The sequence below is a fragment of the Rhamphochromis sp. 'chilingali' genome (assembly GCF_963969265.1).
Source record: "Rhamphochromis sp. 'chilingali' genome assembly, chromosome: 11".
NCBI lineage: Eukaryota > Metazoa > Chordata > Actinopteri > Cichliformes > Cichlidae > Rhamphochromis > Rhamphochromis sp. 'chilingali'.
This window is the reverse complement of record NC_137938.1, coordinates 27451385-27477083: the sequence shown is the minus strand read 5'-3', so window position 1 is coordinate 27477083 and position 25699 is coordinate 27451385. Positions and strand designations below refer to the sequence as shown.

General features: G+C 40.1%; 1 protein-coding gene across 2 annotated transcripts in view; it reads right to left on the bottom strand.

Annotated features, from left to right (window-relative positions):
* Positions 1-25334, bottom strand: part of grik3 (glutamate ionotropic receptor kainate type subunit 3) — a 96881-nt gene extending 71547 nt beyond the window's left edge. For both annotated transcript variants that reach the window (XM_080896113.1, XM_080896114.1), the window contains exon 1: positions 24610-25334. In XM_080896113.1, coding sequence (XP_080752239.1) covers positions 24610-24724 — 115 coding nt within the window. In that variant the 5' untranslated portion in view covers positions 24725-25334. The remainder of the gene's footprint in view (positions 1-24609) is intronic.
* Between the last annotated feature and the right edge of the window lie 365 nt (positions 25335-25699).

Sequence of the window (25699 nt, the reverse complement as noted above, 5' to 3'; positions counted from 1 at the left end):
TTGATATATTTTGGTTTTAAATCCCATCAAGAGGGCACTGTAAAGTGGGCAACAGATGGCACCACGTGAATAGCCACAGTCACAGCCCTCGTGTTTTCCCCTCTCTTTATTAAACTCTTCCTGACCATAGTCATCCATCTTTCTCCCCAATCATCTTAATCATCAGCTGTGCTTTCCTTTAATCTGCCTATTAATCTCTGCCTTGATGTCATGTAGTCTACCTCAGTGACATTAAGTTCATTGGGCTATTAACTGTCTTATAATGCAATTATAAACAGAATGAGGATATGTATCTCCTCATGACAAGGAGAAACAGTATTGTAGGTGAACTCTCTGGTAGCAACTGCAAATTTAAATCATTTTCCTATCATTAATTCAGCTGTAATAATTAATTAATACTAAGTGCAATAATCCTTTCTGTCATCGTTGTATTTTTACTCAGTTGTATATAGTATTTGTATTTGTATTCTATTTTTATCTTATTGTATATTTATTTTATTTTATTCTACTGTATATAGTATTTTATTTTATTCTATTCTGTACAGTTGTGTACTGTATTTATTCTTATTGTATTCTAATTTTTGCCTCATAACTTTTGCACTGTCCACTTCCTGCTGTGACAAAACAAATTTCCCAAGTGTGGGACTAATAAAGGTTATCTTATCTTATCTTATCTTATCTTATCTTATCTTATCTTAATATGTTCTTGTGTTTTGTAACAGTGCCATTTTAAATAAGCACATATTCTTATACGCCCTCCAAAATCTAAGAAGAGATCGAGTGGAAAAAAAGCAAATTACTTGGTAAAACTAAAATTTTTCTCCTCCTTTTTTTATGACCTAACATTATTGCCAAAGACTCAAAAGGATGTTGAATGTATTTCAAGTGAGCGACAAGGTACTGTATTTACTATATTGGGGCGATCGTGGCTCAAGAGTTGGGAGTTCGTCTTGTAATCGGAAGGTTGCCGGTTTGAGCCCCGGCTTGGACAGTCTCGGTCATTGTGTCCTTGGGCAAGACACTTCCCCCGTTTCCTACTGGTGGTGGTCAGAGGGCCCGGTGGCGCCAGTGTCCGGCAGCCTCGCCTCTGTCAGTGCGCCCCAGGGTGGCTGTGGCTACACTGTAGCTTGCCATCACCAGTGTGTAAATGTGTGTGTGAATGGGTGGATGACTGGATGTGTAAAGCGCTATGCAAATACAGGTCATTTACTCCTAATGCATACTGGAAATTTTCTTAGCATTCATTTGAGCACAGCTGCTACAATAGAATCAGCGCTTAAACCGTCTATGAATATCATTCTCTGATGAGCTAAGATATCCCTGTTGTTAGGTTTGAATTCACATATTAATTGCTATCCTTACTGAATCTTGAAAACGTTTTTAGTATCTCGTAAGAACGCTAGTGTTTTATCTGTTCACAAATGAATGAACAGACGTCTAGAGTCAGCTTTTCTTTTTCTAGAGCAGCGGGAATTTGGCAGCAAGTGTCTGACCTCCAGGCATGCTAACAGGCTAACGATACGCTAATGTGTCCCATTACGCCCGATTTGCCAGGAGGGGATTCTTTTTGTTGAGCATCATGCTGCTGGATTTCAGATGGGCACTGTATAATGATGCGCGCCTTTCTTCCTGGCTCATAAAAGACACAACGAGTAGTCCTGCTGAGAGTCATTAGGAGGACCATTTACACTGTGCCTTTCTTATTCATACACTTTTTGTGGTCTTTGAAGAGAGCCACAAGGCTACGGAGACATCATGGAAATGAAACGTGAGCCACCACTTGGACTGAAAGTAGTTTTTGTGAAAGACTACCTAACAGCTGTACAGCTCTTGTGATTATTACAAAAACTAGCCTTTGGTTGAATATTTTAAAGGTAACTTAATAAACAAATAAATAAAAAAGTATTTAAAACAACAACAAAAAATCTAATTGCACACCAAGGTTTTCTTTTCATGCTTGCATTTGTAGAGCATGAAACACAAATTAGCATGGTGTGATGCAAGCGAGCAGGGGAAATCACATGCCATTTTCTGCCTCCTTTCTGGCCTTCCTATTACCATTCTATCGACAAATTGAATCCAAGGCTGATTTGAATTGCACCACTATATAACCTCTTGTTTATTCATTGCTTTTCTCTCTCCTACATACTATTACATTTAATAATTCTTTTTTTCCCCTTACCAGTACAGTGGTCTCCACAAACTGAACACCAGAGAGCTTCCATGCTTCCCAGTCTGTGTTTCACACTGGAAAGGTAATATAAAAAACTGCTACATGGTTTCTAACTCCATCCTTCTCATCTTCAACACCATTTTGTCATTTTCCATATTGATCTGTTTTGACTAAAATCCTGACAGTATGTTTCATACTTGCTTCTTGACTTGTGGGCTGTTGCTCTGCAATACATGGTTAGATTAGTAATCCCAGGTTCATACCATCAGTTATACAGTATGCAATTCCTATCACATTTAAATAGGAGTATCTATAACGATACATGTGCATGCTTTTACAACAAAAAGAGTTCAGTTTTACTATAAACTCCTTAAACTATTTTTAATTACTGTGCTGCATTGGGGTCCACTTGTTATAGCCAATTAACAGAACAATCTGGCCACAAGGACCCAGTGGCCCAGCAGTGTCTGACTCTCAGGAAGTAATTCCCATTCATTGCACCCTCCCCATTCATTCATCAGTTTCTCCAGGGCCTCATGTTCAGTCTATAGGCACAGAGGCAACAATTGCTAACAGCTGATTTTCATTCAGGCCCCTACTCCTCCATAACCCAACTTTAGAAAATTGTCTACCACACCATCTAAACCTTATTTTGGGGATTTAGGAAAATGCAGAGGTAGTAGTTTCATCTGTGTGACCAGATGCCACTTACCAGTACCCTTTAAATTGGGCTGATGCTGTATCTATTGTGAGTTTAAGAAGGAAGTATTTGATCATGCTATGTGCAGTTGTGAAGTTGTTAAAAGACTGTTTAATATCTAATAGTCCCCACTATTCTGAAGAGCTTGGGATTCTAGCTGAGTTTGAGCACAATGGTGAATCTTTGCTGGGTGTGTATTTTACATGCATTATGATAAAAGAGCTGTCTCTGGACTGTTGTTTAGCTGGCTATCAAGCTAGACAACCAGCTGCAGGAGAGACGCAGGAGGACCTAAATGCATGGCTTATGCAAGCTCTGTCATATTGCTGGATTATATTAATGAAAGTGGGCAGGCTAAGACAGACCGAGAAAGAAATCAGTAGCTGTGTGTCCAAGACCCTCTATCTAGAAACAGCTGCAGCACTTCCTTAGATTTGCCAGTTTTACTCTTCACGAATAAGATCATTAGTCCTTCAAATGTCAAACGTCAGCTTCCTAAACCATCTGTATTCACGAGTCTTTCCATGACCCCCAGTTAAATCATTTGTCTTTCAGTACATTATGCAATGCTGGAAATCCCTCCACTATCTATTACTTAGTCTGCATATACAGTTAGAAACATACTGTTTACGTGCTGCCAGGGCTATGCCCTCCAATATCTGATCAACCGGGAGGAGTATAGTTCAAAGGAGCCCTTTTTTGTCCTGTTATTTGTCTGTTTGTGTCTCTTGTGTGTCCTTGACCATACTTCCTTTTGGTTCTGCACTACCTGCTGAATTTCCTATCTGTCTTTGACAGATTTTTCCATTACCCACCACCGTAGCTAGACAAATTCTTGAGCTTATTTTGTTCCTTGTGTTAATGATGCTCTAACCATATGATTCCCTGTGCCACAGATTCTTACTATGCCACACAGCTTGCTCTGCTCTTAAGTCTTCTGCATGACAGCCATCCCCATCTTGAGCTATATTCTCACTCACCTTAATAAAGACAAGAGTAAAAATGACAAGCTTCAAAACATTCAGCTGGAACCCACAAAACACAGACAACCAAAAAGACAGCATCAGTTAGCCTACTGTAGTTTCTAAACTTATGACTGTGTCATGACCATGAGGATTATATCTATATCATCAGGCAATGCATTAAAATCTATGTATATAAAAGAGGCTTTGAGGATACAGTGGGAATTAATATTAAGGCTAAAAATGGTCTGGGTTAAACCAGACTGCAAAAATACTAGTAATCAAATTTTAATAGCTTATTTGAAGATTCCTTTTGATTCTGTTGAACTAGAGTTCTGGAATGCAGCAATGTGCATTCCCTCACTGATAGGTAATTGCTCCATTGCAGAGATACAGCTAGACTCTGTCTGCTGTTTACTTGGTGCATTCCTTCTCACGTTACACTGGCTGCTATGCTTGACAAGAAAATTATGAAAAAGGATGGGCTGGGCAACGCTGTGTCTGGATATGTGTCTGTTGCTGTAGGGATGTGAATGTCCATGGTGTGGGGATGAAATGGTGCCATGATATTTGCCACTACAAAACCAATCAAATTCTTATAATGGATGACTTGTCTCATATTCATCGTTGCCTGATGTGATAGAATGTGGCCTGGAAAACAAAGGTCTTATCAGAGTGTGTGTGTGCGTGTGCGTGTGTGTGTGTGGTTAGTAGTCTGCACAATATAGGAATGAATGGAACAAATAGATGGACAGTTAATAGCAACACAGCACTGAATTAAGCATAATTTCCTGAGTTTCCCTTCACATTAACATTATGTTCAATGCTGACAGCCAACTTGGTAGCAAATTTACAGACACGCTTTTTCAATTCAACAAAGACCATGACATCCTTGAGGTAATGTGAGGGAACGTAAGGCACATCTTTTGTTAATTAACGAAAAAGCAAAGAGGGGAGTAGTATCACTTTTACTTGAGCAAACTTTGCACTTATTACATTTGCAGATACACTGGCAGAAATTTAATTGAAGGTGGAGACATGCAGTCTCAAATAGTGAGTGTAATTACACTAATAAAACATACGCTCAACCTATAATGTTTACACTCTGTTAGATATGAACAGAATAACAAAGTGAACATTGTCTAATCTGGAAAAGGTCGAAGGGCTAAAAAGTAGGACTTGCTTTAAAAGATGCTGAAATACAACAACTTAATAACGAGTAGCCATAGCACTGACTTTGCACCTGAACCAAATTCTGTGTAGAAAACAATTGGCTCCCTGACCTAAAGAGTGTTGTATCCCAAGCCGGTGGAGAACTTAATCACAGTGCCAGCAGGAAACCTTATTGATTCCATTGTTACTCCAGAGAGTTTGTGAAATTAAAATGTGTTTGGCAAAACACTAAGTAGAGCAATATAATATGTGCATCAACATCGATCTTTTGCCTTTGACGGACCAAGGCCATAATGCAAGTCATTACCATCAGGCAGTGTTTGCTGTTTAGCATTCACAAGGCCCAAAGATGAGGGTAGCCAGGTTAGCAATCACAAGGTCCCTGATATAGCAAGAAGAATATTGTATCTCACTCCATCCAATACATCAATCCATCTCTCACTCAAAAAATCCTAAAAAAAAAACTACCATACTATAGCTGAAACTGAATTAAATAAAAGCAAGCAGATAAAAGCAAGGACCAGTGGTATGACAAATATTTTTTCAAAGCACAAAATGCAGTACATCTCTAGAACAATGAATTGTCCTATGGTGTTTCTATTTTGTTAGTGGTGGTTAATTTTGATGATCTTTTCGTGAAGGTCCTCTCCTTGTGCACGTTTGAACCTGCCTACAGTACATGTAGTAGAATCGCAAATCAATACAATGCAGTTGTGAAATAACTGGTGAATGTATGAACAACCGGTCTAAGGAGCTTGGAGAGAAAAGCGTTTGGACTTCTTTAAGTTGCTTGAAGACGTTTCACCTCTCATCCGAGAAGCTTCTTCAGTTCTAGGGTCAAATGGTGGAGAGTCCCAGATTTAAACCCCGTGGAAGTATGCCCCCAAAGAGGGACAAAAGGACCCCCTGATGATCCTCTCTCAGTTGGTGTTGTAAGACACCGCCTCTGTTCAAAGATGGTCGCTCACAGATGGTCAAAGATGGTCGCTCACAGTGGACATAAATGGCGACCATCTTTGAACAGAGGCGGTGACTTACGACACCAACTGTCTGCCATCTATAATCCAGTTTTGAGATCCCTTCCCAGACGCCTTAACACCCACTCACACCCTGGGCCATCTGACCTCAGGAAATCACATGATAGGGTGGGGCTAGATTTCACAATGAGCTCACCCGAAATCTTGGCTGATTGTGACCCACACCCGTTTTCACACCTTGGCTCATGTGATTAGGTAGAGGATCATCAGGGGGTCCTTTGGGGGGGGAAACTCCAACGGGGTTTAAATCTGGGACTCTCCACTATTTGACCCTAGAACTGAAGAAGCTTCTCGGATGAGAGGTGAAACGTCTTCAAGCAACTTAAAGAAGTCCAGACGCTTTTCTTTCCAAGCTCCTTAGACTACGATGACCTGGATGACTGAGAACCTTCACAGACGTATGAACAACCAGTTTTGATCACTAGTATTTTACCATTACAAAAGCTAATGAGCAACCAAGGAGCATCGAAGATGAATAATGCACTACGTCCAGAAAAAAACATGAACAAGAAATATATATAGCATTTTTTCTGATTTTCAACACAAGTACACCTCATTGTTTACATGACAAAAGGCCATCTCTGAAGCTGAAATACAACTATCTCAAATACTAATCTTTTTTAAGGTATTGAGGTTCTATCAACTCGATACCTTCAACAGGGTACCCATTAACGCTACAACTTTAATGTCATTCTTGAGGTTTTTTACATGATGTCTTGCGCACATTTCAAGAGTTCTCCACTATATTGGACATGATACAAACATGGATTGCTAGAGAAAAATATGTATTCCCAAGCTGACTGGCAGTGGTTCCTGGATGTTACTGGTTGTTGCTGGTTGAAATCAGTTGACCAAATGTTTTGGTTGCTAGCGGATTGCCATGGTTGCCTATAGTTTTTCATGTTTGTGTGGCGATACTCACTAACCATCAGAGGTGGGACCAAGTCATTGTTTTGCAAGTCTCAAGTAAGTCTCAAGTCTTTATCCTCAAGTCTCAAGTCAAGTCTCAAGTAATGTCAGGCAAGTCAGAGTCGAGTCTCAAGTCACTGGTGTAAAAGTCCGAGTAAAGTCACAAGTCTGAAATTTTGAATTTCAAGTCCTTTCGAGTCTTTAAAAAGAAAAAAAAGAAAAAATAATGTTGCAGTTATGCTAAATGTAAATATTAGACCATGTAATTTTTAAATCTGTGTTTTTCTCAACACATGACAAAATAGTGAACTTGGAAAATATACACAAATTGTGAAATTGCACCTCTTTAAAATGCAGCTCAATTAAACCTAGCTCCAAGAATAATTTTCACCGACAGTTCTGAGATAAGCTGCATGTTATTCTTGGATGCGGTTGTAGGACCGGTGTCGTGCCAAAGTAGTAACTTCAGGTCACTGCAACAAGCCCAGGTACAGTTTACCGACGGATGGGTGCAGGACCTTGAAATGCACCGTGTAGAACGAAAGACCATCGTACATATCATAAGTTTACCAGTCTCACAAATCGTCTTCATAAATACACAATCGTTAACCGTTTATTAATAGGACATTTAAGCTCAACGGTAATTAATTAGCAGTGGAAATAATTTCTGGTACGCGTTACAGAAATGTAGCAGTGACAATAATACTGTATGCTGTAATCGTACTGGGCAATTAGTGATACAAAAAACCTGTTTTATCCTGTGAATAAAAGTATATGTTTTTGTCAATGTACCATAATAACAGAAGCGAAATGCAATATTGTGTCAGGACAATTCACTATTTATGCACAACAAACAAAGGAGCGACAATTTCTGTTCAGCGCCAGACTTGCTTGTAACCTATATCACCAATTATGTTATGAAAATGACGCATTAACTACAACAGAAGACTGACCTTTGTGGGAATGCTTGGAGCAGACTAACCTGTGAGCTGGAGTGTTCTGGGACGTTATATTTGGTCTTTGAATGGCTGCAATCCAGGCCACCCGTCGCCTCTTTGTTACTTCGGAAACATGGCTCGAACAATTTCTCTTCAACGACGTAATCCGATAACAACCGATCTCTTTACCCGTCGGCTTCCCGTGGCTGTCATGCGACCGGCTATTGCAGTTAATAATACAACAGCTTCTTGCCATTTTTGTGTTTCTTTTTTATCGCTGTGATTTCAATTGAAAGCCTGCGTGCGCTAGTACCTCTTGCCACGAGTTCCCAGAATCCTTTGCGGTTTTACCCCTGAATGACGTCACATTTTCAATCTCTATATAATATGTATGTTAAATTTTATATTTGGGGTGAAATATCAAGTCTTTTCAAGTAAACCGGTTCAAGTCCAATTCAAGTCCCAGGTCATTGGTGTAAAAGTCCAAGTCAAGTCACAAGTCTTACAACATTTTTTCAAGTCAAGTCTAAAGTCATAAAATTAATGACTCGAGTCTGACTCGAGTCCAAGTCATGTGACTCGAGTCCACACCTCTGCTAACCATTAGCATAGCTATAGTAAAACTTGAGAAAGTGCAACAGAAATTGGAAGTGGAGAAGGTTTACTACCGAAGTAAAAGTTGTGGCTCAGAGCTGCATCAACCTCCAGCAACCACTTGCCACCAGTTGGAAATATTAATTTTTACTTCAAGACCAGCGGTTGCCAGTGGTTGCAGACCAGTATCAAGGCCTGGGTGACTGGGGCCTTATTCACTAGATCCTACTTTGTCACCATGATTGTCTCACATCCACACTGGCGGACAAGTTAACGTCATGTGGTAAGTAATCATAAGTACATAAGCAGTTAATTATGTTGGCTCTATCGTTAACACAGCTTACATTTTCAACCATATCTAGATGCTCCACTTAAAAGATCTTCGCACAGAACACTGAAAAACTGTCAGGATACAGATTTTTCCGAGAGGGAATACAGAAAATGTCTTCCCAAGCATACTCCCCAGCACCCAGCTACAGCTTGTCAACAAAATTACATACCGTACTTTGAACTGAGGTGAGTGTCTCTGTCTCCAGCTGTGACGCATAACCAGGAAACTGTGCAGCGCTGAGAGACATTACATATTGTTAAGCCAATACAGAAGAAATACACTGAGAATAGACAGTGGACTTGGGGGTAACGTTTCACCCTTTAACAATGGAAGTTCAGATCATTTTTGTGATGCTAAAAACACTAGGTATTTATACATATAAAGCAATCTGATTACACAACAATGGTTGAAAAACATCAAGCATCCGCCATGGCAGAGATTTCTCACTTTTTTAGCGACTAGTCTGATCAGAACTGTAAGATAGTCTGATGCATTTAAATATAGGTTATGGAAAAACAATCACTCTTTCCATAGCTTCCTGCAACCTTATTGACCTGCTGCCTTTTTCAGTACATATAAAACACATCAAATGAGTGATGTAAGCAGTAACAGCCACTCTGTGCTGATTTATGAAGTATCATTCAAGAGGCATTACCTTCAGTATTTAAGAAAACATATATTTCCATAATGATACCAAGATATACAGAATTCAAGCACAACATGAGATTAAAAAACACTAACATCAATTAATTTAAATGATATCAGCCTCAATCAGTGATCAATTAGCCCTCAACGAATTAGCCCAATGGCAACGCTTTCATGTAGAGCTGCAAGATAAGATTAAATTTAAATGTTGAAATTTTATTTTATTACTGATGTACACTGTGCTTTTAAAAAAAAGCATTTTTATTTGAACTTTAATGCAATGCAATTGGCTACACAGTGGCAAACACTGTAGACAAAGCCCATCTGTGCCATCAACTGAAGGACTGTCATTATTCCTTGCTTCCTTCCTGAGGACTGAGGTTATTTCCTCCTCCATCGCCCCTCTTGGTTATATTGACGGAACGGCAGTGTGGCATTAAGAGGTGAAGGCAAAAACTGGAAAAACTGTCTTTCTTCAACATCCTGTCTGTCCAGGGAAGTAGAAGGCTGCAGAGTCACACCCATTTTGCGTAGTGCAAATGGGAGAGTGGGAAAACTGGTGCACAAAGAAATGATGGACCCACCTGCACTATCCCTCTGGCTGTAGACTAGAGATGCATAGGGGCTCTAACAGAAAGGGTTGTAAGAATGCCAGACAGAGCAGCAAGGCAGCTGTTACATTTCTCTTGGTCTCGGGTGGCCTGCACCCCGAGTATGAGTGTAAAATAACTGAGTCAGATTTAGGAGGAGACTCCATCACTGCTGGTACTAGATGAATAGACTGTCTCAACTCTCCAGTCCATTGCTTTTCTTTTAGAGAGTATGTCTTTCTTACTCGGTGTTTTTCTTGCTCATGTTACAGCGTGCACTTAAGAGTCTGCCACTGACTAACAGTAGAGTCCACATTTCCATGAACCATTAATTATGTTATCACACAGACTTCACTTGTAGATTAGTCATGGAAATGAGAGCCATGCACATTTTTCTTTGGTATAAACTGTAGGATGGCATGTTCAAGTTAATTTTACCTTACTTGACAATGTAGATCTGAGAATTGCACATGTGCACATAAAATGTTGATACTAAGCAAAGAAATAATCGGCCCCATTTTTCATGCATTGATCAGCTTTGGTGGACTTCCACCACTGAGCAGTAGTAAATCATTTCCACATTGATGACCTCCAAGAGGAAAGAGATTGGCCAAAGAATCTAATATAGCAATAATGCACCTTCACATCTGATATAATCCTGTTGTGTTTTTTTTATTTAGCACATTCATTTTGACATGCAGTACCAAGCACAAACAATACTATTTAATGTGTGACCTGCAAGTAGATAGGATCTCTCCAAGCTTCAGTCGCCACTGACTTTGTAAGAATGACCTGTTATAATATAAAGGTAATGTAGTCAGGAATCCTTTATTGCCACAATTTAATCCAATCAGTGTATTCTTAGCCTAAAGTTCCCAAATAATGGTTTAACCTTTAAGTTACATTTTCTGAACAGGAAAAACAATAACCTCCAATATCTTTCATTAGCAGTGAAGTAAGGTGACGAATGGTACAGTACTTCACATGTGCTCCAACCAGAAGACACGCAACAAGCTTTCCTGACATTTCCCTGGTTACCAAAATTATAGCTCTGGCTGACAGATATCGCTGTATAAACCTCTGACCTTGACCAGTTAGTCTATATGTTTCTCTTTATTCCATCTTGTTGACAATGCAAAATGTGTAGGACGTAAGACATACGTTTCTCCTTAATATGCCCTCAGAACAATCTAGAATGAAGACCATATACAGCAATGGTGCATTTCTATAGCAAGCATTAAAATGTTTCAGATTAAAAAATATATATATATATATTTTCATCAAAATCACTAGTGAGAAACACTTAGCTTGGTCACTTGCTCTGCTAAATAAATAGCACTGACAAGTAATGTAATGTTTTTTCCCAAAAGGTTTCTATCTTTATCATACAATATACCATGCCCTGAGAAGAGTTACGTTGTGAAGTGCTCCTATGTAAAAATAACTGAGCAGAGATCAAATGAAAAGGACAACAAAATGCAGAAAAAAGCAGTTAAAATGATTCCTATGCATCAGTGACGTGATCAAAATAATTGCATAGTCGGTTTGGGGGGAAAAAACGTCATGCTATCACTTAATGTATCTTTATTATCTTTCCTGTGACCACTCAGAAATATGTAAACACAGACATCCATTTAAAAAGTGATATAAACCCACATATCATTTATACCATGGTTACAGAGTTCTTCAGGGACACCTGATGAAGCAGATATTCTGTCTTTAGTGGATGGCAAACACCTTGACTGGTTTTTATGTTTTGACTGAACAAATCAATCATGTTAGGACTCAGTCATCTGCTGCAGCTGTGCTTCTTATGTAAATGGTTGCACTGAGTGTCATGGTGGTTTTACTTTTCAATACAAGCCTCTTCAAGCACTGTGAAGTCTATCACCCTTATACCGAGGCCTTTTTTCATATTTCGGAGCTGCGGCACTATAAGTAAAGGATGTATTATACTCCACATCTAGTAAATGTAGAGCCGCTTAAATCACCTAAATTATAATAGATGAATGAAGCAAATGTACCATCAAAGATAAAAGTTCACAGAAAGCCAGGTGATCAAGAAAAAGCAACTGCAGTGGTAAGGCACGACTCTGCAATTACTTTTGCTATAGGAAAAATGATGACAGGAAATAAACCAAGGAAAGGACACTGGCAAATGTTAGCAAGTGAATTTTTCCAAAGATTGACAGCTGCAAAAAGCCAACTGGGGAGTAAAGGAAGAGTTTCGACATGAACAAGCATGTGGTCACAGAAATAAGATATAAAGTGGCATGGTCTTAAATGCCATTGCACACATCAAAAATAGTCAGCAAGTTATTCTACAAAACACGAAGCCATCTATCACATTTCAAGTCATACTCCATATTTGCCATTTGTGACTTGAACATGGACAATAGCTTCCAGGAGCCAAAACAACGGATATGTCATTTCATGTATCTTGGTTGAGTGGGCTGAGTGACTGGAGGTCATGCCAGCTATCTGCTGAATCAAAACTCGCAATGTGGGAACACAGCAGTCCTGCTGTGTCTGTCCCCAGAGGCAGAGCAAGGGTCCGAGGGAGCTGAAAGCATAACCAGAGTAACAGAGCTGTCTGATGCATGGGATGCAATGTTTAGCTTAAGACGAATATGTAAAGTCTAATCTTTCGGTTCAGCAACCAAAGCATGCAACAGCCCATTAATGGGCCTGGGGTTAACCATAAGTCCTCTGAACAAATGATCTTTTGAGTATTACCATGCTATTTTTTTCTGAACCATATCTTGTTATTTAATCAAACAACATAACTTCCACTTTAAAATGATAAAAAAGTCTGTTACGAGGAGGGTGAGATAGCAGCACTTGTAGCACAAAAACACCCCCCTTTACACCAGTAGACTGGACTTCCTGCCTTAACTGGGACAATTTCAACATTTAATTGACATTTTACAATTTTTTTTATCTCAATTAGGCACAAGTACTTAGGGTTGAGTACAGAAAGTATTTGAAGATCATGGTTTGGGTTAAAATATACCCTTTTCTAATACTATCAGAAAATATACAACACCTCCAAATGCCTTAAAACAGGTGGCCCCCAAAGTTATCTACTTGCTCTTTTGCTGCAATATTTGTACACCGATAAATGTTGCGGCAGGATCAGCTCAGAATCCATTCTCAAGTTAACACAGTTTTGATTGGCAGGATTACCAACAATTCTAGGTAGGCCTGGAAGAGATGGGGGACATAACACTGTGATGCAAGGTCAACAACTTCTTACTGAATGCCAGCAAAATCAATCAAACTGCTCTGCCTAAGATCATGGAGAAAGTAGTTTGTTCAGCCAAGTGGAGTGTACCATTGCATCTACACTCTTGACGCTACAGAGCCGCAACTAGTAGGATTATAAACCACAGCGACAGACTATCTGCTTCTACGCTCAAAGAAAAAGCTCTTTTCCTCAGGCCATCAGGATTGTGAACTATGCCCTGCACATGCTTCATACTAGACTTGGCCAAGGAATTACAGCTTGATTGCTGTTGCGTGGGCATAACTCTCAACTTTAAGGAATTCAAGTGTCACCTGAGGCTAATGCCAGAACATAAAAATAATTAATACAGTCTATGATTTGATGAGTTTCACACCTCGGGCAGTTCACCCACATAAGCCATATGAATCAATAACCCGGGTCAGAGTCCTTCGAGTTCTCAGTTCTGACTGCTTTAACTTTCAATCATGTCTACCAACTCAGTGATTATAAATGCCATGATGACTCTCTTCTTTTTCAATTGCCTTACTAAAAAAGACATTACACCAGGCCCATTTGCCATCGCTGGTGTTGGCAGAAAGGGACCAGTATCTGGAGCAAGCACTCCTTCACATAAACCTCTTCTGCGATTGCAGTGTAGTGCAACCTTGCATCAGTTAGAATAACAATGCTTTATTTTTACCGGCATCTGGATAGACTTTTCATTTTCCATTGATTATCTTTTGTAACTGAGAGATCAGGACTCTGAGACAATGCAGTCAAAGCCCTAAAGAACATTGTCGTATGTTAGCAACACATATGTCCTGGCTGGATGGCATTTTTTTGAACTTTTTCTTCTTTGACCAGCAATAAGAAATGTCAAGCTTCATATGGTGCATTCTCTCATATGATGATGAGCTTGCACCACACTGGACACTGAAGCCGAATGAGGAACAATTATGAAGCACCATGTAATCAAGGTGGTCCCTGACAAGCGGAGTAGAGTCTGATGAGCCAGTGTGTCACTCTGGATCTCCAGGGCTCCACAGCTAATCAGCCACCAAGGAGGGGCTCAAGGGGCACGATCACTCAAGCCCTCCATCACCACATTGGAAGGAAGGCAATCACCAGCTTATTTCCATGTTAGTTCCACCCCCACCCCAAACCTTCGACTCTCAAATCAAGGTGCACAGATGACCAGGGAAGTACTGGATGGAAGCAAAGGTGGCTGGAGGGTGCAATCAACGGTTAGGAAAAAAGACAAAAGAAACGAAAGACCAAGAAACTTTTGGTTCTGCAAGAGATTTTTTTCAAGCCATTTAATATCTTTAAAAAATCATGAATGGATTGGAAACACGAAGGGAGCAGATTGAATGAGGCTCAATTGCTTTCCAACCAGCAGGCTTATAAGATCCTGATGATTGGGCTTGCAAATTGAAATGCAAGTCTTGTAATACAGTGTGCTAAGGAGACAGAAGGTGTACGGGTCAAAAAGGTGAGAGAAGGGAGTTCTCATTTTACTCTGGCAAGGAATTACCACAATGAGCATATGTTAAAGTTTTTGTCTGGTGAAAAAGAGAAGTGAAGCGATGAATGCGACTTATAAGCTTTATTTTACCCACCTTAAAAAGAACAAGATTTAAGTGGTAATTTTAATCTTTTCATAAGGACGAGAAGATGAGGGAAAGAAGAAGACAAGAAAGAGGACCAGAAAAGGGGAAGACTGGGGTCCCTTTAACTATGGTATGTGTAATTAAAACAAAAAACTGGAGCCCTGTCGTACAGCTAGATGGGACTCGCACTTGTAAAATTCACCACACCACATAATTGGAGGTAATAGCTCCTCCTGTCCTGTTTCAAGATTAACAGTGGCTGGAGAGGCTTCCCTTCACTAATAGCCACCACTCAAAAAATCATTGGCGCACACACACGCTCATCCTGTCGCCTCTGACTGTGCTTAGTTAGAATATTGATGAGGAGCTCAAGCTATGTTACAGACTAGTAGATAATATAAACCTGTGGATTGTGCTGCACCAGGTCCCGATAGAAAATAACACACAATTTTCCATCTAATCTCAAATTTTCATATATGTCGGAATATGCACATTTGACAAGAAGGAACTAGCACATTTTAAATCGATTTATTTAATTTAAATGGACCTGACCACATTTAAAAGAATTGTCACTCTGGCAGACAATACGCTCCATATGTGAGCAGTGCAGACAGAGGCTGAGCAGGATATTAACTGAACATTAAATCTCTGATGCCAGCATGCAGCCAATTATTTTTTTAATGTGGTCAATCTTCTGAAAATTATTAGCAACAATATAGCTGAAAAAACATATTGGTGTAAATGGGAGAGGCAAATGTCTGCAATCGCAGTTTGGCTGTTTAAACAAAAATTATTTATATACGTATTTGTCAGGAATTAAAAGAAAAGGAAGGCAAGAGACATAAAAGCCTCATCATAGTTGCATATCTTTATTGCCATCATCATTCCCACTTCCCTACGGTTTGTGATATTAGAATAGACTTTACAAGACATTTGTAACATTGACATTTCTAAACAGTGTTACAGTTTAAATTTGTAAGCTTAGATTTGTAACCCTAGACATGTTATTAAAGTAAATTGTTCTTTTTTTCTTCTCCAAGTCCCAGTTTTTACATGTAGATGCCATGGACTAAAATTACAAGCAACATTTAATTGAGGATTGATGCCATTTTTAGCAAACGCATAGAGGCAAATGCAACATTTTACATAGTAAATAGAAATTGTAACTGTGCTTTAAAAACTGCTAATCTTATTCAGCGCTAATGTTTTTATGCCATTTCTGACTAAAATGGCAGGCAAGAAGGACATGCATTGTTTGCTTTAGCAGTGAAAATAATCAGACTAATACACTGCAGATGCCTCATTAAATTTGCATATGATTATTGCAGCATTACTTCAATTGATCCTTTTCATCAAACCAGATAATGCTTCCTGATTGCAGATTATTTTGGAGCAGGCAAATTCCATGGTATTATATTCAGTCTTGGTGAAAAGCAATTAGGAACATAGCTGGCAGTTTGTCTGATTTTATTCAGAAATTAGAAATCTTTCACTGAACTAATTCTGTTTTATTTCTCTATACGAGTCAAAACATAACTCTGACATTGAGGATTCGGATGGGATATTAAGCAGCATTTTCTTAAACACTGTAACCACTAAGCAGGAAAGTTTAGGGGGGCAAAAGCAGATGAAATGCAACATCAACATCAAAAAACATCAACAAACTTCTTAACCTGATATAAATAACACTGACTGCGGATGCAATGACAGTGCAACAGCAACACTGAAGAGAGGAAAACAATATTTGAGGCTAAAAACAGAAGCACTTGAAACTGAAAAACATGATTTAGGAACAATCAGAAGCCTAATTCTTCATTAACTCTCTGTGATAGAGAATTGATTTGAACAAAAAACCTGCTGCTTAATCACAAGCTATAATCTACACTAATCAATCTAGATCGCCAACTAAGTGGTTACTATGACAGCCATCTGTACTTCTCAAACCTCATCTAAAAGGGTATTAAAAAAAACCCCTCAGGGACAGATAGTTGCTAGGGTTTTTTTTGGCTTTACATTAAAAGCTGCAATTCATACAAGCATCACTAATAGCTTTCCTAAAACGTCCTGCCAGCCTCAAAACACCCACAGTCTCTCATTCTCTTTCCTGTCAATGATAATCTCTGTCTCATTCCATATATCTGAGGTTGGTCACATGCAGACAAGCTGTCTTCAGATGAGTCACAGGGGAACATTTTTGCGGTTAACCACACTGTTCTCCGGGGGCGACCTGGACAGTAGATCGGCAGCCGGTAAAACACTTGCTGAGACGGAGGACAGACTATCCCAGATTGTCTCGCCTGCACACAGTGCGAGTGCTGTGTGGAATCTTCTGGGTATTGGCTGTGTTAACTAAATCGACATTGGCTTCCAACCTCCTGGCTATCCATCAGTGGAGGGATGAGTAGAGGGGCTAGCGAGGTAACCCCTGAGTCTTATGCAGTTGTAGTGGTAGTCCTCGCATTTGTTATTGCTGGGATGAAAAGGAAAGGGGTGAAAACAGATGTGTGAGGCAGAGTGTGAAGGAAAGGATTTCTGCCCCCCCCCCCGAAGATATTTTTGGTGATAGCCATTCATTTGTAGTGTTTTTGGCCTGAAGAGGTTTGTCTTATCTGTTCCTTCACTTTCTATCTGGGGGGAAATAGAGGGTGAGTCTTCTCTAGCCTGCTCTCTCACAGTTGATTAGTAACTCCTGCTCTACCCCTACGCTCCAGGGACTCTATGCCAGCTCCCCTTATACATCCCCTTGTCATGCACACACTCACACTTCCTCTTTTTCTCTCACTCTCTCCCCCTCCTAAACATGTGCTCGTGCACTCACGTCTCCCTACAGTCATGGAACAGCAATTTGAGGGAATCACACAACCAAGACCTGACATTTGCAGTGCACCTATAACAATGAGAGCTTGATTAAAAGGGCAGAATGAAACAGTGTCACCCTCCATTCATTGTCCTTAGCCCAAGTCAAATAGGATTTAAACCTGTGCAATGTGGCTGATACCTCCACTGTCAAATTCTGATTGCTTTAAAGCTGCGGGAAGAAAAGGTCTTGTTATTGCAATACGTGTGCATAACTGTATGTAACTGAGGTGTCAGAGGTGACCAGGTTTTACACAGAGCGTCTGGGAACAGATAAGGATGACGCTCTTGGAGGAAGGGAAAGCAAAGCTAATACAGCTCTGGTGAAAGCCTTGGTGTTAAAAAGGCACAAGAATAAAGCTGCGTTTTATCTGGCTTGGGGCAGCACACAAAAGAAGCCAGCATTGCAATGTGGTGAGTTTTAAAATTGGGATCAAAAGGTTCAAGCTAATTAACCAGCTAAATAAGAGTCCCCTAGCTTCATCTATGTAGCCACCCTCATTCTTTTTCCCTTTCCTCCGCCTCCTGCAGTATTTTGTGTGCCTATGGCGTGTGCGTGGCTTGCAAACATATACAGTCTGTCTGGAACAGTGAAGACAAATTGCTCCCCGTGCTGAAATATAAAAAAAAATAATCACCGAATTACCTCCAACAAGATCATTCTAATTAACTATGTTTTATTACCAGCATGACCCTGAAAGTGAAATGCCCTGTGATCAAGCTCTCTTCTCAAACAGTTTTGATGTTGTTATTCGACTTTTTCCAGCAGAGCCCCGAGGAGGGCTGAGATTGAAGAGTCAAATGGAAAGGACAAGGGCACATAATAAAGACAAATGGCTAGAGCATGAAATTTAATTCATTGCCTTGGTACAGAAACATTCACAAGGAAATAGCCAACATTGACATGCCATGAATTTCAAAACACTGTCAAGTCCAAAAAGCACACATCGTGCTACAGTGACATTGAGTCCCCGAGGAGCCCACAGGCGAAATCAGGCAAATTGAAGGAAAAAAATCAGTCAAGTTATTCTCTTTGATTGACACCTCGACACCGAGTTCAGTGATGAGTTTTTAAAAAGGTTTATCATCCAAATTAACAGGGGGGGGCAGGGCAGCCCCTGAAGGTGAGTGCTTCAAAGTACCAGTTCAAGATCCCTACATTAGCTGATGAGAGCAGCAGAAACCTGACTTGTAATGATGCTCTTGTATCACTACGCCTCAGTCTAACCCCTGTGCTACGTAGGTGCAGCATTGCGGGAAATGATCAGCTCGAGTGTGTAGTAAGAAGTACCATTAAATCCATGTAGCCAATGTGAAGTGCATGCCGACAGGGTTAATTAAGTTGCTGCTTTCAGCAATAAAGTGGTTAGATAGGTGTAAGTTTCAGCGTAACAGTTACGCAACGCACCTGCCAACACAACTGCCATGCTGGTATGGATAGTAGAGTTTAGCAGTAAGCTAAGAAAGACACTGACATCAGAGGTTCCCGACTATTCTTAGGTGCTACATATCGAGAAAAGCTACTATTGAACTACAACAAACCTGAGAAGCTGTGTAAAATTTATAAGAGATGTCATTTATTCCCTAATGGGAAATTATTCTGGGAAGTAGCCTGATATTATACACTAACAGGAATATTTATATGGTCGTCAAATAATCTTTATAATTCAGTGTAAGAATACAAGGTCACCGTTTGCTTGTTATACCCTTAAACTGTAGGCGAGCGGCACATCTTTTTCTTCCTTTTGCTTTTTTTTCTTCAAGTATAATTTACATTTTACAGTACATCATTCTAATATTTTAATCCAGAAATAATCCAGCGATAAATAAGAATCTTTTTTTTTATTTGTTAGCTTTTTGGTAATTCGGGTGCACTGACCCCTATGTTTTATCCATAAAAGATTACAAATGACAACCAGTGATTTTTAACATTAAACTGCAAGTTAACATCAAACACACATATAACATTTAAGTGTTTGCGACACATTTTGAATAAAAATGAGGAAATTTATAGCCATAAGGAACTCGCCGGCTTATTTATTTCAATAGGCAGAAGCATATGCTTGCAGCAGACTTTTCACTGTGGAGCACCCACTTTGTAGTATGATATGAAAACACCATCTGGTGTGTGAGCAGCAGCTAGGCTAAGCTAGCTGGGGCTAGATAGGGCCCTGCTGTGTCACAGGATTATCTTACTGTTTGGTAGATCCACTCTATTAGCCCCTAGTGGCTTGGATTATTGGATGATCATTACTGTGTGTGACTGAACATAGGGCTAAGTACCTGCACTTCCTTTGCAGTTCACTCTTGTTAATGTGATCAGAATACACACCGTGAACACATTTCGTAGCATTATGCATTCGTTGCACCTTGTCTTTGACATAAAATCACACACACATACCATTTACCAAATATTCTCTGACTTGAACTCGTGCTGTATGTTTAATACATGATTACTGCCGTCAATGACTTCTCTTAAAAACGTGCTCTGCATGTCAGAAGAGAGAGATTACGGCACGCTTGGAGCACATGTTTGTTTGTGGAAGCATGTTTCCTTCTAAAGCGGTGAAACAGGATCACAGACGCGAAGAGAAGGCAGCACGTTCAGAAACGGGTACTCTGCTCAACAAAACGAACATCTGCCGTTTCTCATCAGCGAGATTGAAGCTAATGATGAGCCACGAGTGTGCTGACAGAGAGAATGGAATTGGATTGTGTACAAGAGCCCCAGTGAGACCAGACATATGTTTTAGAAAATGTTGTGGATAGAATATGGGTTTATATGGTGTGTGTCCATGCGTTCGCGCACGTGTGTGTAAGCTAAGATACAGATGCCCGAGAGTGTAAGACACTGAAAATAGGCCTCTGCTATTTCTTTTGCAGTCCGTTTATCCATCCATGTTTATACAAGCGGATGAAGGGGTGTGTGTTACTGCAGGTAAAACAACCGCTGTATTCCTCCCATTTCAATCTCTGCTTTCACTAACAGATAATGGAATTACACATCAAAGAAGCTACTCTCTGTATCCAATTCTTCTGTGACCTCTACAAGCCTTTGTTCATATTCACCACAACAACTCCCAGCCCCAAGTCTCCGCCAGCAGGCTACTTATTCCCTGCTTCCTCCCTCTCTCTGCGTCTAGGGAGGGATTAAATTTAGATGAAAATGAAATATTCATTCCCACTCAGCAACTGATGGCCATCTTAATTTGATACATATTTTGATGCAATATCTCCTTATTGTTCTTTTTCATTACCAAACACTTTTTAATTCTCTGCAACACTCCTTTGGGTAATTCTCGATACAAGCCCTTCTTTTGGATTTGACTTTGTTAAAAGTAGAATTGCAAAGTGCCATTACGGTTTTCTGCGCTCTCTTGAAATATGTCTGAGTCATTTCAGATGAGACATTTACACAGACCCCAAGCGAAAAAGGATCTCAGGGAGCGTGCGAGAGGAGACTGCACACTCTATAGCTCGCTAGAAGAGTTAATCACATGAAAACTTCTCAGTCTCTCTCTGCTGCTGGTGCAGGGATAACGACAAGAAATTGAAGTGGCTCTGTGTTTGGAGAATTCAACCAAAAGTGGTGACCACAAACCCGATTTATCCCACTCAAGTTTCGGAGTGGTCACATTGCATACAGCTTCAAGTGCTGCGGAGCTTTAATGTCAGGGCTGTTTCCCAGGCAATAATTAAATTTGGAGTCTTGCCTGCCCAAAGCATTTTAGGAAACCTAAGTGAAAAATGCATGTGACCAGGTGTTGTGGAGCCGAGGAAATGAAATCAACACGAAATCATGAAAGAGATTGATTAACTGACACTGATTAAGTGCTTTAAGTATTAGGTAGATAAAGTAATTGATTATTCAATAAATCCCTGTCAGGCAGTGAATAACCTCAGTGAGAGAAAAAAAGAGACAACAAATGATAAATTAGTTTCATCAATCCGCAGATGAAAGAGACAACGTATATTAATCTGTCATTACTGTATGCTTCACTGGTAGATATATTATAATTCAAGAACGCTATGAATATATTTTCATCTGAACACATTTTCAAATCCCTGTCTTGGGAAGAAAGCAGTGTGTGTAGAGCATTAGCAAATTGCAGACAGAATGCCGCGCACTCGGGCTACAGAATAAGGCATAAAGAGCTGCTACCATATCCAATAAAATCATTTGTATACCATCTTTTTCCATGTTGGCAAACATGCAAATTATCTAAGGACGCACATTATCTTTGGAGCGAGGCGGAAAAAAATACTGCACTCGCATCCTTGAGCACTTTTGTCTTTATTATAAAAACATTGCATCATCAACTGAAATGGTCCCTAGATGAGATGAGAGATTGCAAAACACGTCAGAAAGAGAAAAAGAATTATGAAAAGCAAGCAGAGGGAGACTAAAGAGGAGCACAGCATGTAAGAGGACAAATACAGGAGGAGTAGTCTTTTATTCCCTCCAACAAATAGAAGCTGCTGAATGAGACGGAGCGACCATCTGGCCTCAACTTAGAGCAATGCACTGTAAAAGCACTAAAATCAATGGCAACAACTCTACCTTGGATGCCCACCATTACCCAGATGGTGTACTTGGAGAACTGCAGGCCACCTAACCAAGAGCAGACACAGCACAGACAGAGAGTATCATGCTCAAATACCACCGCCCACCTCGATGAATTTCACTGGTTCGCTTATGTTGGTAACCAGTGTTGAGGAGCAACATTAGCTACCCTGCACTGACTATAAGAGAGCCCTCTGTTGGTTTTAGTGGAGTGGCTGTGACACAGAGTGCGTGCACAGACTTCCAAACCAAGTATCAAATTGCAAAAAAAGAGAGGAAAAAACAGGGAAAACAGGTCTGCTGCACATCAGCTCTAAAAAAGCGCTCATTCCTAAATAATTTGTTCTGTACAATACCCAACATTCTGTCCCCGAGAACAATGCGGTATGTTTACAATAATACACGCAGGCTGCATACACTCCAGCTACTATGATGAATAAAATTACACAATGTAAATATGGTGAGATATATTTTCTTTTCTTTACCTTTCAAATATTTGTCTGTAAGGTAAACAAATTACATGAATACACACATAGCTATCATGCATACAAATTCAGTTTTAAAAGATCCTATAGAGAGATGAGCCTTTCGATTTTTTTCTTCCCCTATTTTTGGCATTCGGGTAAATTCTCAATTTCCTGTATGTCTCTACTCTTATGAAACATAAAAAAAACATGCAACTAAACTGATCCTGCACTGGAAGCTATGATAGATTCTATAAAAAGCAATAGTAGGACTGTAGCACATTTCAGGGTAAATTTGTCAGCACTTTGACATTTTTAAAAATAAAAGGCTGTCAAGTCTATTTCGGGTCTTCAATTGAGCTGCTGTCAAGATAAAAATAAATAAATAGATAAAGAAATAAGAGGGAAAAATGCCCTTTAACCAAAAAAATTTCAGGTTAGAGCAGAAGAAAGCGAGCCTGAGGATTTATGCAGTTTCTAATACATCACCAAAGTCCATAAAGTGTGATGTCAGGAGTCATGGCTCCTCACAACACTGTAGTCAATCACAGGTACACAGGCCTGCCCGATATCTTCATATTATGTTCAACAGTAAACATTATTCCACACATCTTGAGTGTATGCATCGTGTTTCTTTGGCTTTAATTCAAAAAGCACATTAAATATGCAGAAGGTCAACAGCGTTCACTCAAGGTTATTGTGCAATAAACTGCTGCTATACATCTTCATGTTGGAGTCTGATAACTTTATTTTAAATGTAGCTTTTCAGGGACCACCCACAGTGCTCGCCAGGAATTATGAATTACAAAATCACTGTGGGATGTTGATGATTTGTAGATATGTCATAGAAAGAGACAACTGGTTTATTAAGGCAATTCACCCGCTGTTACTGTGTAACACATGGGCTATCCCTGTTTGTAACATTATTCCACTTTCGCCCATCATTTACAGCTGGAAGATGCTCTCACTCCCTGTACTCAGGCTGTTGTAATGGTATGTTAATGTGGACCAGTGCCATTTTGAGTAATTGTCCTGCACTGCACTCTGCCAAATGTCAAAAACGATTTGCCTTGTGACAAAAAAACGTATTGATCTTCATTCTGTTTCTGTCTCTTGGCCGCGCAAAACGTTTCAGCGCATTGCCAGCTCCGGATGACAATTCGCACATTGTTCCACTGTGAGTGATGAGAAAAAGACAAAGCCACCAGACACCTGGCTTCATTTTTTTAGGGTCCGTCGGTGTAGATAAATGAAGTAACCAAGATTTACCTGAAAATGCTACTGTTTATATATAGTAAGCGTGTTACTCTGTGATTTGACTGATATTGTGGGAACATCCTTGTCCCCTTAATATATTATATAAGACGATATTAAACTTTTGGATGGAGCTTGTTTTTTCTGATTTATAACTATGTTCTTTAATTTGACAGACTGTCTTTAAAAACTTACTTCCAGAAGGCATGGCAATGAGCCTTATTTAGCTGGTGACTCAACATGCTGGCTGTAGCAAATGTAACAGACAAAGCAGGGTGCATAGAGGTCACACTAACCCACAATATTTCATTGCATGGTTTCCGAGTGTTTCTCGATATTACTGGCAGCGTGCGCTTTAATGCACTTCTCTCTTGTTGCTTACCATTTGCACGTCGTATAAGTAAATCTAATATTTACATCCGACCCGGCTGTGGAGAGCGGTAAATGAAAGCGACTGTTTATTTACTACAAAAACTATTTGCTGTCGCGGAGAAAGCGGAACGCTGAAATGCACTGAATAGGCATCAACTTTCAGGGTTAGAGTACAAACGTGTGTGTGCAAATGTAACCGTGGACAACTTACCTATTCGAATAACATGAGGCATCCCGTAAGAGTACTGAATCCAAAAGAGACATGCAATCAGCGATGTCCAGTAATCCCTAATCGCACTCCGGGGGAACAGCCAAGTATTTCGCATGGTTGTAAAGTCGCGGGATCCACTTTTTTAAAATTCCAAAGACGAGTCAAAATTGCTCATCAAAACTGAATTCGACGGAGCATATATGGATTTTGGAGTCTGCGACAAATCAGCGCTCATTGTACTTGGTGCAACATTCTCCCGGGGTTTCTTTTTTTCTGTTTCTCACAAGTCTAAAAGCGACCCGATCAGGATGAAGCCGCCAGTCCCTCACAAGCAGATCAGCGAAACACCTGCGAACGCAGGCTGCAACAATTAGCTTGCAGGAGTCTCTTTATCCCCTCCTACCGACGATGCTATCTGTCTGCTGGCAAGTACCACGGCAACAGCCGAGCCGGACTCCAACACCTCTGTTGAAGAGGAGAACTGCGCCTGCGGAACTTTGGGTCGTCTCGGACGATTCTGCCGTCCGAAAGCCAAACAGAGAAAAAGCGCAGAGGATTTTCAATACACTTAAGTGGCACGAAATAAAATGCTTGTTGGAGTTTAGTCACTCCAGTCTTTCATTCCATTAACGCTAACAGTTCAGAACACAGTGGAGGAAAGCAGCTCCGTGACGCTCCGCTCCAGTTGCGCACGGTGATTGCACAGGGCTGGTTATCGAAGAACGTCCAATCTGCTCAAAGGGACCCCCGTTAAACAGTGTTGATTTTACAAATCTTCCAGTTTGTGCTGGATGGAAAGGTAGTGCTGAAAGCTGTGCATCAGCGTGCGTCTGACGAGCCTCCTTCCACGGTGCCACTAGAGGCACGCGTCCTTACGCATAGTTGTCAACTATGTCCAAGAAGTGTTTTATGGAGGTGAGAGGGATCCGAATGATCACTTGATTCACTGCTTGTCCCAAATGCTGTGTACACGTACATTATGGTATTCTTAATATCTTCTCATTTTTATTATACAGTATTTTTGGGTTTGTCTTATTGCGATCTGTTGTTGTTGGAGCTTCTTGTCTTTTTTCAGACACTTAGATAGAAA